Genomic DNA, 17,605 nt, shown 5'->3' with positions numbered 1-17,605 from the left:
TCTGATCCAAGGACATGGACTTATTTGCCTGCGATAAGTGCCGTCTCCTTGGTGTGTGCTGCGGGAGCATTCCCATCACCAGCCCCTGGCGCTGTCTTGTTTGCTTTGTGCCTCTGTCATGTGTGTGACATGCGTGCATGAACCATGCGTGCAGAGAAAGGATCAGTAACATTGGTCATGGCATATGTGTTTGTACCAGTATCTCTGCGCCTCTGGGGTGGTGTAAGGTGGCTTCCTGTGGAGATGTCAGCCTCTCGTGGTTATTGCTTTTACTGAGTGGGTCATTGGAAACCAATAAGTCATTTCCTCATTGCGGGGTTCAAAGAAGTAAGATTTTGGTAAGAAAAGTCCGTGCCAGAAATGGTATTTTGCTTTGCGCATTCAGCCAATCACCACACGGCAGACTTCTTTTGGCAGGACCAGTGTGTAGCCTTTTGTGCTGTGAAAGAAAGCTGCCAAAAGTTGAGGGGAAGGAGATGAATGAGGTTAATGAATGAATCTCGTGAAGTTCGTAGAACAGTCCTGCCACACAGTAAGCACTACACGTGTGAGTGTAAACTTGAAAATAAACAAAAATGGCTCACGGCCTGGAATATTAAGGAAATTACTGGCAATGACTTTTGTGTAATTTGGCCAGTTATGTGAGCGGCCAAAGCAAACTTGAGGAAGCTTTGTTCTTTTTTCACTGCGAAGGAAAAGCATCCACCTTAGTGTGCACGTACACACATGTGTACATAGAGACGTACACGCAGTGATGAAGGAGAAGGTTCACGCGTGAACACCGGAGCCACACGTCTCAAACTGTCTGCAGTGAAGTGTATTTTTATTTCCATTCCCCTGCGGACAGACATCGGGTACTGCTGGCTTGCCTTCACTGCGCATGCGCTGCACCACCCGCCCCTCCCAGCAGGAGCAGGCAGACAGATGTTGGTCTGTGCCCTGTTCACCCAGACGCGTCTGTTGGCCGCACGTCCGGAAGTAGCACCAGCGCACACTGCTATAAGCATTTCCAGACACGGACACTTTCTGTGCTTGTCTCTCTGTGTACCGGGAACGAGCCCTTCATGATCTTGGCTCCAGTCCACAGACCTCACTTTGGGTTGCACTGCCCTCGAGTGTCACCTGGCATTCCGAGCATGACACAGGGATAGTTTACATAATAGTGTGTGTTATGAGCACCAGTGGCTAAAAGATACAGCACCAAAAAATGAAAAGCCACCTTTCTTTTCCTCTGAAGGGAAGGAACTAGATTTTGAGTTATTTCGTCAACCCAGATATTCAGACATTTAATTTCATAGTACTTAAGAGTGATAGAAGCAACCTACCAGAATATCCAGAAGAAAAATCTGCCATGTGTTTCCTTCCCAGCCCATGCTTGTGTGGTTGAATGACCGTGCAACCTTTCCCTGTGTAACATAAAGAGTATTTCTCACAGTGATTAATATGATATTATTAAGATGAGCCCGGAAGGTGGCAAATCCCTAAAACCAGAAGCTCAGTGAAATCAGGATGGCAGTGGTTGAAAATATTGTGTTTCTAGCTAATGAGGTATGATAAAAGAATCCTTCAAATTCTTCTCTTTGAAGAACTAAAACAGACTTGCCCAAATCCATTTGCCCTGCTGCCTTCTGCTTGTGGTGCTGGTGGTGGTGGTGGCGGGGAAGGGGAGCAGTGATGTTTTCTCTTCACTAACCATTTCTTTATTCCGCCCTCAAATGCTTCTTTCCAAACCAGAAAAGAATATACAAGCCATTTATCACACAGAAAAAATCCATACGGCAAAATGAGAACATGTTAAAGGGGAAATGACACAATATTTAGACTCCAAAATTATATCTCCAGCAGGGGTATTTCCAAAAACAATGAACAGATAAACACACGAATGGATAGCTAATCCAGGGAGGTTCTCCATGTTTGCACACTCGCATCCAGTCCTGTAAACTGGAGCCGACCCCCTTGTCGTGGGCTGTTCCTCATTGTTCTGCCCTCTGTTCTTGCTCATAAATGCTGTTCTTTAGTTAATTAAAATGTACACCAGGCATCTTCCTCCCCACCCCCTCCTTTTTGGCTTACAAATACCATTTTATTGAAAACAGCAGCAACGACAAACACAGCCATTGTTTAAAGGATTTGATTTTGAAACTTGTTAGCAATTTATAATGACCTTTCTATATTTTTCTGTTTCCATTTAACAGTTTCTTCCTGCACTGAGACTTCTTTATTTGAATGACTTCAACATTTTGTGACATTTTATGTGAGCAATTATTTGATGTATCATTCTTATGTACTAAGAGGCCACCTTACATGTAGGAAGATAATGCACAGTGTGGCTAATAGAGAACAAAATTTGATGGTATACTTTCATCCCAAGGGCATCATTGTCGTCAGGAGACACATAGTCAACGTTCAGGAGCTATTCTACACATCTAGAGGCTTTTAGAGACAGGCTTAATGGCACTTTCCATAAGATATCCTTTTAATCCTGCCCTTTGATGGCATGACTAATGTACTGACCATCAAAGTAAGAATGTACACCCAGAAATTAACTAGAAACAGGCTCTTCCTTTTAGGAACATGATTGTGGGCAGAGCCTGGGGAAAAAAAGAATCTGGGGAGGTAAGTGTCCGTGTTGTCTTGCTGATATCTATTTGATGACTTCCAACTCATGCCACCAGAGGTCAAAGGAAAGGTGTCATGTCCCCAGTGTTCTTCTTTGGAAAGGAGTTCAGCTCTGGGGAGACGTTGGTGTCAGAGGAGGGAGGAAGAACTGTAGGCTTGGGGGATTCTGGCCTCCTGGAGGGCAGCTTCCTTTCCCTCTTTAACAAATATAATCATCTTGCCAGTGAAAGTGTTTCAATGTCAAGTTTGGTTTAATGCTTTCCTCGAGAAACATGTCTGCGTGCATTTATTCCTTGTGAAGCCATCCAAAGAGATTTAATTCTTTGGCAGTCATAATTTTGTGTGGTTTCTTTAATTGCTAATTTGTTTAAATGGCTTTTAGCTTTACAGTTTCCCTTTAGGAAATGTTACTTTCATTGCTAATTGCTAACTGACGTGAGTCATAGAAATGGGAGGTACAGTATGTGGTACTGACTAGGTGGGGAGGCGAGGAGGGGGCGGGAAGAGTTGTTATTGCACAGACTGCAGCAAAACAAATTTGGCTGAGAACCAGGCTCTGGCGGAAAAGAGGTGAAATGTCACATTTACGAAGAGATCTGCTTTGAAATTAGATTTCCTGAAAAGTTTTGATTCACTTCTTAAAATTAAAAGCTGGGCACAGAGGGTGGGAGGGAGACACAAGAGGGAGGAGATATGGGGATCTAGGTATATGTATAGCAGATTCACTTTGTTATACAGCAGAAACTAACACACCATTGTAAAGCAATTATACTCCAATAAAGATGTTAAAAAAAAAAAGCTGGGGGTGGGGAGATGGAACAAAACTCAGAGCCGCCCCCATGCAACATATTCACACGCTAAACGAAAAACCGCAGTGCAAGTTATCCCATACCCAGTGACACTTGTAGCAGTGGTTCCTGGCTGGCTATGAAGTGCTTCACGGCTATGGCTGATTTCTGAGCTCTTTCTTTCCCCGTCCCCGCTCTTGACAGGTTTAAGGGAAACCACAGGCTCCGAGAGTGATGGGGGTGACTCGAGCAGTACCAAATCCGAGGGTGCCAACGGGACAGTCGCAACGGCCGCAATCCAGCCGAAGAAAGTTAAGGGAGTGGGCTTTGGAGATATTTTCAAAGACAAGCCAATAAAGCTAAGACCAAGGTCGATTGAAGTAGAAAATGACTTTCTGCCTGTGGAAAAGGTATGTTCGACAGTTTCTGTTTTATTTCAACGTGATGTTGTGTATCCAAAAGTACCTTGTAGGGCTTGGCATCTACGGCTTCCTATGCCTCTTCTGAGGTTTCATGGTCCTCGTGTGCAGCTCTCCTTCTATATAGGAACAGCTTTCCTCGAAAGGCTCATGCTCTAGTTTGCTGTTGCTTTTCTTACTGATCTCTCGATGGAACGTTTCTCAGGATGACTTTTCAAATAGACCGGCCCTTCTGTATTTCCTCCTCAGAAAAGCCACTCCTGCCTGGACCCAGCTAAACACATAACCTTGGTACTTTTCAACCTCTCTTCTATCCTGGTAGGTTTCTCTTGTGATTTGTGCTTGGGTGTGTTGACTGGTTCTGCAGTAGAGAGAGGGGTTGTGTTTTTTTTTTCTCAAGGTATTTGGTGGAAATGATTTCATACTACTGAAAGGAAGTCTCCTGCATGTGTGAGTGACAGAGATGGCCCTCGCTGTGAATCCCTGAGTTGTTACCATCAGGAAGCTGGCTGTTTTCTCCTGCCCCTGGTTCTGGGTTGGCGAGAGGCGGACAGCGTGTTGCTGCTGAGTACACGGTTGCCAGAGCAACACACCCAGAGCCATTGTGCTTGTGGCTGTCAGTGACGTCTACTGTGGTACACTTTTAAGCATCATAGCCTTGCTTAGGATTTGATAAATACTGTGGAGTTTTCCAGATTGTAATAAGCTACACTCGTGCTGTGCTTAAAGAATGTTTGTTAATTTGATTTAGTGCTGAAATTTTTGCTTTGACGTTTGTGCCAGCAGGCTTGGGGGATGGGGGATGGGGCATGGGCAGAATCTCTACTGCAGGTTTATCGACGGCTTTTAAATGTTTTTCATTTCTCTGTCAGATGAATTTTTAAAAGTTGCATCATCTTCTGCAGCTGTAGAACTTCCACCCACCTCCCTCCCGCCATCCAGCAGCAACCTTGCCCAGTGTCATCATGCATTAGAAACAGAATCGGGAAAGGAAACTTTTTGGACCCTTAACACCCTTAGAGACGAATAAGGCAGAAAGGGCAGATACTTAAAAAGGAAGGACTGTTTCACTTAAACTCTTCTTTTGTGGAAGCTTCTCTAGTCGATTTGCTATTTCTCAAGATCTGAAAACTATCTAGTTACTGTCCCAGCTTGTGAGTTCATTTCTGCTTCACATGGTCACTCTCAGAGTCCCATAAATGTTTACAAAAGAGCAAGTTCCCATCTTAGAAAGGAACGATGAATACAGTTTTTCTTCATTTTATTCAAGTGGTTGAAATGAACATGACCATTGACTCAGTCAGCAAACAGTTTATTCCTTTTGTTCGTTTTATGATTCTCAGTCTTATTCTTCTCTGTGTAAAAGGACGTTGTGTGTGTATAAGTTTCATTATTGCTATTAATAATTGTCTTAACCGCTAATAATAAATTGGGTTGTTACTAATAGAAATATCAGCGACAAATATAATACTCCCAAGTTTGTACCTCAGCACACTTCTCCTCTGAGCTCCACAGCCACGTGTCCAACTGCCGTCTTGAACATCTCCACTCGGAGGTCCTAAATTCTTAGCAGCTTGTCCAGACCTGAACTCATCCTCGTCCCCCGGAAACCACTCTGCCCACAGCCTTCCCCATCTCAGGTGAAGGCAGTACCACTCCCCCTCCCATGACTCAGAAGAAAAGCCCTGGGGTTGTCCCTGACTCCCCTCTTTCTCTTACATCCCATGGCTGATCCATCAGGCAACCCCATCAGCGCAGCCTCCTAAGTGTGCCCAGCACCTGCCATGGCTCATCACCTCTGCTCTCCCCCTGCTCTCGCCATCGCTGCAGTGGCCTCCTAATTGGTCTTCTTGCTTCTCCCCTTCCTCCTACGGTCTAGTGTCAGTACCAAAGCCAGGAGGGTGATCCTTTGAAACCCGAAGTCAGGTCATGCCACTCCTCCGCTCGCACACCTGTAGAGGCTTCCCTGTGAACCAAAGTGAAAATCCACCCTGAGTCCCAGGAGCTGGGATGACCTGACTCCCATTGCCGCTTGGACCTCCTCCCTCACTGTTCTCTCCCTGCTTGCTCCATCCTGGCCCCCTCGCTCCTCCTCAAACATGCCACGCACGCTCCCACTTGGGGGCCTTTGCCACGGTGGTGTCCTCTGCCTGGACACTCTGTTTCCACCTGCCCGCTGTGGCTGCCTGCCTCTCCTCCCTGACGCCTGCTCATTCTGAAACCTGCCCCCTTGGCCCATCCTGCTTACTTGCACTGCATTTTTTGTTTGCCCTAGCATGTGCCCCCTTCTAACGTGTTTATTTTTTATTATGCTTATTCTTTGTTTTGTTCACTGATGTATGCTATGTGCTTAGAACAGTGTGTGGCATATAGTAGGTGCTCAGTAAGTGTTAGTTAAAGGAATGATATTCAAACTATATTAATATAACACTTTAGAGGTTACAGACATCTATAAAATGAGGGAACCGGGGGGGATAACAGTTATATAGTTGGAAATATAGTAGTTGTACGGTTCACTGCACCTCTGTGAAACAGAAGATTTATTGCATTGGTCTTAGAGACAAGAAATGTTAACTTCATCAGAGTAATATATTTATGTACGGCATGTGTATGCATCTTGATTCATGATTTGTTTGCAGAATGAAACCATGTGCTGGCAGCTCCCTTAACCTGCTTCTCATTGTGAAGCCTCTGGGGAAAACTTAAGCTTCCCAGCCTGCTTTACTGGCTGCGGACAATTTTTATAGCATCTAAGAGGATTCAAAACTCTCTCCACCCCCTGTTGTTGGCGCCATGGATAGTTACATAGATTTATGGATCCATTATGCTATTGCACAACCTGGCATGGGAGCTGATGAGTGTGATAATGTTTTACTTGTGTACAACCTGGTTCTCATCGCTTTTGAGATGGTTTTGTGTCTAAGATTTATGTTTAAGGAAGGAAGTTTCCTATGAGAGTTGAGCTCGCTGTTGCGATTTTGCAGAAGCACAAACTGGATCTCATGTGGCGGCATCTGTGTTAGGTGAAGCCGAAGCAGGTCTTCCACTCAGGCTGGGGCAGTTGACCTGTTCACATGACTGGTTTGATAACTCGCATGAGGGAAAAAAGGTCTATGATCATTATTAACAGCTGCAAGCATCCTAGTGTACTTTCCGTTCAAGTTTGCGAAGTTTTGAGACCCACTTTTCTGAGTCAGTTGAAACTTTTGTGCTTACTTTCCCTGTGCTTTAATCCATATCGCCCTACCCAGAGTGGTTGAATGCTGATGGTTATACACCAGGAGAGATACTGGTGTATCTGTAACACTCCCCCGACCAACAAGGAAATAATTAGTATTCTTGCTTCTCTTACTGAGCTCTAAGGAAGGACCCCATTTATGAGTCTTTTTAATGCTACCAACCTGATATGCCTGTGAATGATGTGTTTAATGTACCATTTAACTGGAAGATTTATAGGTGAAATGATTTAACGTCTGGGATTTTGCTTCCAGTAATTTGGAAGGTGGAAGAGTAGGTGGGGCACAGAGGAAACCAGGTTGGTCATGAGTTGATAATTGTTGAAACTATGTGGTGCATACATGGGGTTCAGTACACTGTACTCTATTTTTGTATATGTTGGAAACTTCCCTTGACAAAGGTTAAAGAAAAAAGAAAAGAACCTTGGAGAAAAATGTACCATTTAAACTAAGCCCAGAGGTACGTATGTGTTATATCAAAACAGTGGAAAATACGTTGTGGCTAAAGATGAACCAAGTTAAATATCATAAGATTTTAGAAGGGCATGGTACCATTGTCCTAGCTGATTGACCTTGACAAAGTCACTTAGCCTCAATTGAACCATCTGTAAAACGGGAATACTCTTTATGCCTATCCTACCTCATAGGACTTTTTTTAAAATGCTACATAGCTGAAAATACTTGGAAATTGTAAATGTAACTCATTTCAGCTAGTATTTGTTCAGTACTCACTATATGCTCGGCACTGAGGATACAGTGGTAAACAAGACCAGGTCACTGCCCCTCAGGGAGCTGCAGAAAAGTAAACAAGCAATAATAATACAGTGTGGGGAATGCCGTGACCAGGCTGAGAACACAGTACTGTGCCGTAGGAGCCCTTGGGCATGGCAGGAAGTAGCGAGTTGTTAGGGAGGCTGGAGAGTGTGTATTCATGTGTGTGTACCTACTTCCTACAGGAAGTGGTGTTTAGACCTGTAAGAAGTGATGTTTTTAGACCTACAGGAAGTGATGTTTAGGCTGAGAACCATGGGTCCAGTACACATTCATCAAGCAAAGGAGCATAGAGTTGTCAAGGTGGGAAGAGCAACATGTATAAATGCCTCGAAGGGAAAAGGAAATAGCACAGAGCATGTGTCGGGGCTCCAGCAGGAAGTGGGGAAAGATGAGAATGGAGAAGAAAGCAGGGCCCACATCAGGAAGGGCCTGGTGAGACTTGTTAAGGAGTTTGGACTTGACTTTGAGGGCAATGGGGAGCCATCAATGGGGAGCAATTCTCAGTGAGAGAGTGACATGATCACATAGGTGGTTTAGAGAAAGTATTCCTAGCTGCAGTGGGAGGAGTGGATTACAGAAGACAGGATAACTAGAATTCAGGGGAGAAGTTAACAGAAACTTGTATTGGCTCTACCAGTAAATCCCCGTCCTCAATGTAGATTCTAAACCAGTTAATGAGTCAGTGGATGGAGAATCAAAATATTATTTTTGTTCACTTTTTCAGTATGGATATCCAGTTGACTCAGCACTGTTTATCAGAAGGATCATCCTTTCTGCAGATCACCTGTTTATCAAAAAGGTCACCTTTGTCATAATTTAAGTGCTTGTGTATGTGTGGGTCCATTTCCAGACTCTCTGTTCTGTTGGTTGGTTTGTCCCTGTGGTCATTCTGTACTACCTTAATTACTGTAGCTTTGTAGTCGGTCTTGACATCTGGTAGTGTAAGTCCACAGTCTTTATTCCTCTTCTTCAAGATTTCCTGTGTTGTTGTATTTTCATATAAATTTTAGAATCAGCTTGTCAATCCCTACTTTCTTCCCCCCACCCCCGCAAAAAAACCTCCTGGATTTCGAATGGGAGTACGTTAACTATAGATACTTTTGGGGGAGAAATGACACCTTTCCGATCTATGAGCATGGTATATCTATTTATGTAAGTCTTATTTTACTTTGTAAAAATTTCTCAAGTTACATATTTATGATTTGTACACCTTTCTCTACCTATGTTATACTACAGTGTTGTTATTGATGAAGGCGAAGTTGGAAGATATAGATTAGTGTGAGAGCCAAATGGGCTTAGCAGTTGATCTCCAGAATTAGACAGACTCACCCACCCAGTCTCAGCAATGCTGGACTCGGGCAGACCCATGTGAGGTAGAAGGGCCAGCTCCTTGGGGAACAGCAGAGAAGGCCAACTTCCAAGAGGAGGAAAGAGAAGAGCTGAGCTAAGCATGCCCAGTTTATTTTTCCTAAATTCACGTATCAGAGAGGTCATTTCACTCTCCCAGGAGAAAGTGAATAGGGAGATAGAGAGTTCCAAGAGTGTTCAATTCTGCCCAGAGGCCAAGTGTGTCCAGAGAGTGTCCATTTGATCTCCCTTTTTTTTACATGGAAGGAAATATCAAGATAAGACAAACAGCTTTTCTAACAGCTTTGAATTATTATCATAAATGTTTGGGGGAAATATTTTAGAGATAGAATCAAGAAGTTTGATAGTATGTGGGAGATAAAGGAGAGGAAAGACTTGAAGAGGATGCCTTGGGTCCTTATCGGTTAGAGAACACTGGAGGAGAAAGATATCTGGGGAGGAAGGTCATGGGTTCAGCCTTAGACTAGCTGGATTTTGAGGTCCTTGTGGAACCATCAGGTGGAGGCATACAGCAAGCAGTTGGATAAATAAGTCTGGTGATGGGGAGAGAACTGTAGATGTAGGTATTGGAGTCATCCACCTAGAGATTGGGTTGGGAGACTGTAAGAAGGCAACCCAGACAGGACCTTATTCTCATGAATATGGCTTATACCTTGTCTCCCAGCTGTGGACCTGAGAGAGAACTTCCTCATCAGGCTGCTTCCCTGCAATCCCAGCCTGGCCTCACCCTTTTTCTGAACTCCTTCCCTTTTCATGAGTCACTCAGATGATCACTCCTGGCCAAATACTCCGGGAAAGGAGTGTCAGATATTACACGTGGGTGGGTAAATTCCAGATGCTCAGGTGAGTCCCAGGACCTACCTAAGCTAATATGTCTTTATGTAGAATAATCCTGGCTTTCGGGCGCCAGCTTATTCCGTGCTTAAGTGCCCTAGGCACAGCTAATCTTGGCCCCCTTAATTATTGAGAAAAGCAGTCTTTTTGGCCTGGGCTCTTCAAACAGCCATATTGGAAAAGATATTTTTCCAGATTGGTTGTTTGCTCTATTGGAGTCCCTACAAAGAAATCCTTCAAGAAGTTCCATGGTCTTCCTGTCTTAGTTGATTTCCATTAGTGACTTCTGATCTCTGTCTCTTGAAATGATTCTGTTTTCTTTCTCTGTTTTCTACTATGTTCCACAACTAGACATTGTGTTTGTGACAGTTGCTTTTTCAGCTCTCATCATCTTGAATCTCAGTTATAGAACCACAGTCATCCAAATTAATGCCTTTATGATATCAACATTGTAGCTTTTACTTGTAACAGAGAATTCAAATTAAAATCATATATAAATGAGCTACTAATCAATTTTTTTAATCAGCCAAATTGCAGCAAGAGAAATTCTAATATCTTCATATGTACCTCAGGCAGTCTTTTTATCCATACTAGTAAAAATTCGTCAAGCTGTATACTGATGTAAAATTAAAACATGTAAACATTGAAAGTGATGATCTTAGTTCCTTAAAAATGAGAGATTTATGTCTCTAATCCTTTGAAGACTAGAAATAAGCTCTGGGGAATCCCAGAAGCTAATGATACATACTTTGACTAATGAAACACAACTGGATCGAACCTTGACATGATTATCTGAGACCTATAGTACTGGATGTCTCTCATAGTGGTTGAAAGATAAGATTTTGTGACATCTCTTGAGCAGTTGAAAGACCCGTGATTTTTAAAGAGCAGGTGGTGTTGAGATGCCCACTGGTCACCTGGGCTGAATGAGGTGTCTGGGATTTTCAGACTTGGGTTTATGTGTTATCTTTCCTTATCTAGGAGAAGTGAGGAGAGGGCCGGTGGTAGGAAAAGGGAACCAGAAATAGTATACAGGGTTACTGTTTGACCTATTAGGTACTGTTTACTGTTTTATGTATGTTTGATATATACCTTCTAAAACAATCAGCATAGTGTATTTTATTTTATTTTATTTTTTTGTGGTATGCGGGCCTCTCACCGTTGTGGCCTCTCCCGTTGCGGAGCACTGGCTCCGGACGCGCAGGCCCAGCGGCCATGGCTCACGGGCCCAGCCGCTCCGCGGCATGTGGGATCTTCCCGGACCAGGGCACGAACCCATGTCCCCTGCATCGGCAGGCAGACTCTCAACCACTGCGCCACCAGGGAAGCCCTGTTTTCTTTTTCTTTTTAAAATCAATTTATTTATTTATTTATTTTTGGCTGCGTTGGGTCTTCGTTGCTGCGCGGGGGCTTCCTGTAGCTGCAGCGAGCGGGGCTACTCTTCGTCGCAGTGCGCGGGCTTCTCACTGCGGTGGCTTCTCTTGTTGCAGAGCACGGGCTCTAGGTGCGTGGGCTTCAGTAGTTGCTGCACACGGGCTCAGTAGTTGTGGCTCGTGGGCTCTAGGGCGCAGGCTCAGTAGTTATGGCACACGGGCTTAGTTGCTCCGCGGCATGTGGGATCTTCCCGGACCAGGGCTCGAACCCGTGTCCCCTGCATTGGCAGGCAGATTCTTAACCACTGCGCCACCAGGGAAGTTCCAGCAGCATAGTGTATATTCTATGAAATGTTTAATTGCAGCCAGATGGTCACCAAGAATCACATTCCCAGGAGGCCTTAAAATTGTGTTTTTAGGAATATAGTTATTAAGCATGCTGGATAGACTGCCCAGGTTCACATCCCAACTCTGCCTCTTCCTGGGACAAATTACTTAAGCACTCAATGCTTTAGATTTCCCATCTGTAGAATCAGAATAACAAGAGAACCTGGCCCATATGGTTGTTAGGAGGATTAAGTAACTCAAAAAATGGGTAAAAGTGCCTCGTGTAGAATAATCACTAGATTAACGTTAGTAGTTATTACTGTTGCCCTTCTGGTTATGAGAACAGAAGGAGTGCCTATAAATAGCAGTGCAGTCTCCGGGATCATTTCTTTAACTTTTTATTATGGAAATTTTAAAACTCAGAGAAGGAGAAATGAATTTTGCTCCGTCTGTGGTGGCTGTTTGTTTGACATCACCAAGTCTTCAGTATTGGCCATTGGGGAGCAAGTGCCATGCAGAGGATTTTAGGGCAGTGAAAATACTCTGTGTGTATTCTGTATGATACCATAATGATAGATACATATCATTATACATTTATCCAAACTCATACAGTGTACAACGTAAGAGTGAACCCTAAGGTAAACTACAGACCGTGGGTGATAAGGAGTCAATGTAGGTTCATCAGCTGTAGCAAACGTACCATTCTTTTTTTTTTTTTTTTTTTTTTTTTTTTTTGGCGGTACGCGGGCCTCACACTGTCGTGGCCTCTCCCGTTGTGGAGCACAGGCTCCGGACGCGCAGGCTCAGCGGCCACGGCTCACGGGCCCAGCCGCTCCGCGGCATGTGGGATCCTCCCGGACCGGGGCACGAACCCGTGTCCCCTGCATCGGCGGGCGGACTCTCAACCACTGCACCACCAGGGAAGCCCCGTGCCACTCTTATGTTGACAGCAGGGGAGGCTGAGCATGCAAGGAGGCACAGGGTATCTGGGAAATCTCTGTACCTTCTTTTTCTTTTTCTGTGAACCTAAGACTGCTCTAAAAATAAAGTCTTAAAGAAAAAAAAAGAAAGTAAGTGCCATGATTTTTGAGCTTGTCTTTGTTAGTCACCATTGTATTTACAGTTCCTTGGAAATCATTAAAAACTATAGTTGGCCTTCAATAAATATTTTGTGACTGGATGCATAAATATGTTTTGTCCTAATCCAATCACAATCATAAAGGAAGACTCATTCTGTTTGGGGTCTGCTTGTAGTCTGGCTATAGATTTCCTCTTCCATTTGTTCATTAATTGGCTCGTTCCTTCATTCACTGAAGCTTTATTGAATGTATTTTATGGACCAGCAGTGGCAGCTCTGGAATCTCTAGATAAATGAGCTAAGGAACGGCAATCCATTTGGAAAGGGATTAGCTAGGTAGCATGTTTGGAGGCTGTATTAGCATAATGTGTGCACATTTTTCGCCTGGCAGGTTATTTGTTTGCGGGGGGTCTGGTGTAGTTAATTGGAATGGAGTTAACACCTCCACTCCCACATCACACCTTGGATCAGCTGTCACATACAGACCTCTCACTTAGCGCTTCAGATTGTCCCTACATGGGAGAGAAGTGGGTACGTATTAAAAGTGATTATGATGCAGGGGGAAAGGACCAGCAGAGCTCTGTCCAAAGCATCAAGGAGGATAGGGAGGAAGGAGCTGCTCACTTTTCCTGGAGGTCTAGAAGGAGGGGATGGCTTATCAGGGAGAACTTTTCAAGGAAAGTGTTATTTGAGCAAAGTGTTAAAAGATAACTGGGGATTCATGGTACTGGCAGTATGCACATGGGCAAGGGGAGAGTGTGGTGATGGACGAGGGCTGGGTTTGGCTGGGCTGCAGGGGACTTGGGGGCAGGGAGTTGGAGGGGAGCCTGACCCTCTTCCCTTAGGTCTCTGCCAGCCCACTCACTAGCTGCACTTCTGGGTGGGCTGGCACGTTGGTGGAGGGGTTCCAACGGGCAGTGTCATGATCAGATTGGCACTTTAGAGAGAGAACTGGGGAGGTGCCAGGCAGTGTGGACTAGAGATGGGAGAGGAAGTAGCTGGGAGAGTTGCCAGTCCCGGGGCTCTGTGGTTGATGACTAATTGGCTTGGAGCTCTTGTAGCTAGTAGCTCTTGGAAAGGGGCAGATGGGCCCACCTCATGCACACTCTTTGAGTTGGGCCGCCGTAGCCTGGGTTGGCAGCAGAACTGACAGAAGAGCCAAGTTTCCTTTCAAAGAAAACTCTTTTGTGTATTATGGAAAGCAAAAAGCCAGGAGTCAGCATTCAACTATCTGTGTTCATAGCTAGGCTAAGGATAAAGAGATTAAAAAAATTAAGCTGGGAGGGCATTGTTAAATACATATATATTTATACACACTCATGAACATCATCATGTGTGTCTATAAATCACATAAGGTATATTTATTTATGTATATATACATTCAGCAGGCTCATCTTCCTAATTTGTTTTCTAATAAACTTTTAATTTTAGAATAGTTTTAGATTTATAGAAAAGTTGTGAAAATAATACAGAGTTCCCACATACCCCACAGCCAGTCTCCTCTGTTGTTAATATCTTACATGAATATGGTACATTTGTCACAATTAGCCAATATTGCTTACACGATTATTAACCAAGATCCATCCTTTACTCAGATGTCCTTAGTTTTTACCTAAAGTCCTTTTTCTTATCCAGGATCCCATCCAGGAGACCACAGTACATTTGCTCGCCCTGTCTCCCTAGGCTTCTCTTGGCTGTGACAGTTTCTCAGACTTGCCATGTTTTTGATAACCTTGGCGATTTTGAGGAGTTTTGTAGGATGTCCTTAAGCTGACATTGGTCTGATGTTTTTCTCATGATTAAGACTGAAGTGATGGGTTTGGGGGGAACCACAGAGGTAAAGTGCCGTTCTCATCCCATCAGATCAAGGGTACATGGTCTGAACATGACTTCTCACTGTTGATGTTGACCTTGGTCACCTGGCTGAGGTCTCTCCACTGTAAAGCTGGTCTGTTTTTTCCCCTCTTCTACATCAACTCTTTGGGAAGAAGTCACTATACACGCCTCACTCTTAAGGAGTGGGGAGTTAAGCTCACCTCCTTTAGGGCAGAGTATCTATGGTCGTTGTTTGGAATTCTTCTGCACAGATGATTGTCTCATCCCTCCCATCCTAATTAGGTTTTGATAAGGTGATTTCTTATCTGTCCTCTAAATTCAAAATGCTAATTCTCTGGCACTTGGATCACACTTGCCATTTTCAGCCAAGTGACATTTCCCACATTTGTTTTCTTGTGTGACACATAAACAGATCTATGTGTTATTTATCCAAGCAGATTGCAAATTTCTTGAGGACTGGGACAGCATCTTATTCAAAGCCCCTTACACGCTGCAGGTGGCTAATAAGTATTGAATAAATGGTTTTTAAATTAGCTTAATTTAAAAACTAACCATAGTTAATAACTAAAACCGGTTATCAGAGTCTCTGTACATGAGAACTGTGGTAAGGTGAGGATACTGTTGACGTGGCATCCTGCTTTGTGAAGTGGTCCTGAATTTGTAATAGTAGCTCATAGGCTGCTTCCTGTGTGCCAAGCACTTTTATAAACACTTTACATATATTACTTATTTAATCTTCCAGACAACCCTGTATCTTGGTGCTATTATCCCCATTTTCTAGATAAGGAAACTGAGGTGAACAGAGTCCAAATAAGTTGCTTAAGCTCACTCAACTAGGAAGTGGGCCAGCTGGGATTTTGATCTCAGACACCCTGCGTATAGAGTTTTGAACTCTTAACCACTGGACTCTGAATTCATTACAATGGTAATTAAAATGGTATCTCACGTGGGTGAAAAGCAAGATTGCTATTCAAACACTTTATTCCGATCTGTTAGGTTACTACCGATGACATGGCTGGCAGCAATCTTGCTGTTTTTTTCCTAGGGGAAGTGTTTCTATAAAGGCATGGCTGCTTTTCCTTCTTCAGTTTTTTTCTTTTTTTAGTGAGTAATTTTTGTGTGGTACAACTGATTTTATTTCTTTAAAATACAGGCACTTTCATGATGGGCTTTTCGTATACAAACCATATTTTAGACATCTCTTGCTTCCCATCACAGTATCTATTGAAAGATAGGGGGCTTTTTATTTTCTCTCTGACGTTTTTAACCAGAAGTGCTTGCTGGGTCCTGCCAAATAAACGTTCCTTGAGTGTGTTCCTTGTGCGAGCGGTCACACCTGTGGGTCCGAGGAGGCAGCCTAGATTCCTGTGGCGACGTAGGCGAGGAAGGAAGACTTTTCTCGAAGCCACCCAAGCCATGAATCGGCCCTGGCTTCCTGAGCCATAAACAAATGCGAGCTTTGTTCTGCCCGTTGCTCATTTGGTCCCAAGTATGACTCAGGGTTAGGCTGGGTCCTTCAGGCTCCATGCCTTTGGCTGTTGGAAGGAAGTGGGAGGCTTCCAGAGTAGTTCTGGGACCTTTTCAAACTGAAGAGAGGAGGCTGCCTGCATGATGGGAGAAGAGGTATTTCTTTTTCTTTTTTCTTCTTTTTTTTTTCTTTTAGAGATGGAATAAATTCTCTTAACTTGTATCTTATCTATACTGTTCTGTTAACAAGATTTGTGATGGGTTTGCATTGGTAGGTTACAATGAAGGGGTTACCAGCGGGGACCCCCCACAGAGGGGGGCTGTGGATAGGCTAAGGAGCAACCTATAACGTGGAGGATTATTTTCTCAAGTCAAATGTTGCGCTGGAACTATTTAGCTGTTTTAACCAGCCCCCCACTTTGGTTAATTCGGCCATTAATTTTTACAGATGTTTCCAATTTCTCTGTGTCTTGGGTTTTCATGTGCTCATACTGCAGAGAGTAATTTGGATGGGCAGTTTGCACAAGCAGTAACTGTTACCCCATGTCACTGAGATGTTTAGCAATTACAGATGTTTGTGCAGTAAACAAATCCAGCTTGCTCTTCAGGTTAGCTTAGGAGAGAACACGTCCATGCAGAGCGCGCCAGCTGTGGGGCATTTCACTCTTGGGGGGCATGGACGTTGGAGTTTTCCTTGCGAGTGGAGAAGCTGTGAGTAGTGATTTCTGGGTGCTGTTGAAGTGCTTTTTTATTGAGTTAAAGATATTTGGCTAATTTTGCAGTCCTGGACATTTATATTCGTTTGCTCATATACAGAGTAAAATAGAGACACTAAATTATTTGATTCTCTAAAAGCTTGCTAGTAATAGGTGCTCTGCTTTCTCTCTGTGAGTTGTTCATATTTGTCTACCTAAAAGCAGAAGTCTGTCATTTTCCAAACACAAAATAAAATTCCCTAAATAAACCACAGGGTAAGTAAAGCTTACAATGCGTCATATGTCTTCCACATTCCTGTTTCTTGTTGCAAAAAAAATTTTAAGGGGAGAGTTGATGGTATCTGTAAAATATATCTATGTCTTTTTCTGTTGCCTTTAACTTATAATATTTTCAAATTTTCAAAAAAAGGAAAATAGCATGACAGAAAGGAAACACATTGTTTTAACACATTATTTTAAGAGTAGGAGGACTTCTTGAAAGTTTTTTGAATGGTGTCTGTTGCTTGCCTAGAAGGGAGCAGTTGGCTAAAATAAAGATATATTCCTCTGAAGTGGCTTGAGAGAATTTTCCTATTGAAAGATATCTGAAACTTGCTGATTGTTATTATTGCTGGGTGTCACTGACCTGAGTTCTGAAAAGTAAAACACAGAATTAGGTCCTTATATGCAAAATTCAGATGGTGACTCTTCATTTGGGAAATGAGTGAAGGCTTGATGGAGTGTAACTTGTGAAACGTGGGAGTCTTGGTAATGGCCTCTCTGGCTCCATC

At 43.5% G+C, this 17,605-nt stretch overlaps 1 protein-coding gene across 7 annotated transcripts in view; it reads left to right on the top strand.

The window, feature by feature from the left end:
* SH3KBP1 (SH3 domain containing kinase binding protein 1) overlaps positions 1-17,605 on the top strand; it is a gene marked incomplete at its 3' end in the record, with an annotated part of 345,340 nt that overhangs the window by 200,700 nt on the left and 127,035 nt on the right. For all 7 annotated transcript variants that reach the window (XM_079910179.1, XM_079910173.1, XM_079910175.1 and 4 more), the window contains one exon: positions 3,612-3,817. In XM_079910179.1, the coding sequence (XP_079766305.1) occupies positions 3,612-3,817 (206 nt within the window). The remainder of the gene's footprint in view (positions 1-3,611; positions 3,818-17,605) is intronic.

Source organism: Stenella coeruleoalba, assembly GCF_951394435.1.
Source record: "Stenella coeruleoalba genome assembly, chromosome: X".
In the NCBI taxonomy this organism is placed as follows: domain Eukaryota; kingdom Metazoa; phylum Chordata; class Mammalia; order Artiodactyla; family Delphinidae; genus Stenella; species Stenella coeruleoalba.
The sequence above is the reverse complement of the archived record's forward strand: the minus strand, read 5'-3'. Positions and strand labels throughout refer to the sequence as shown.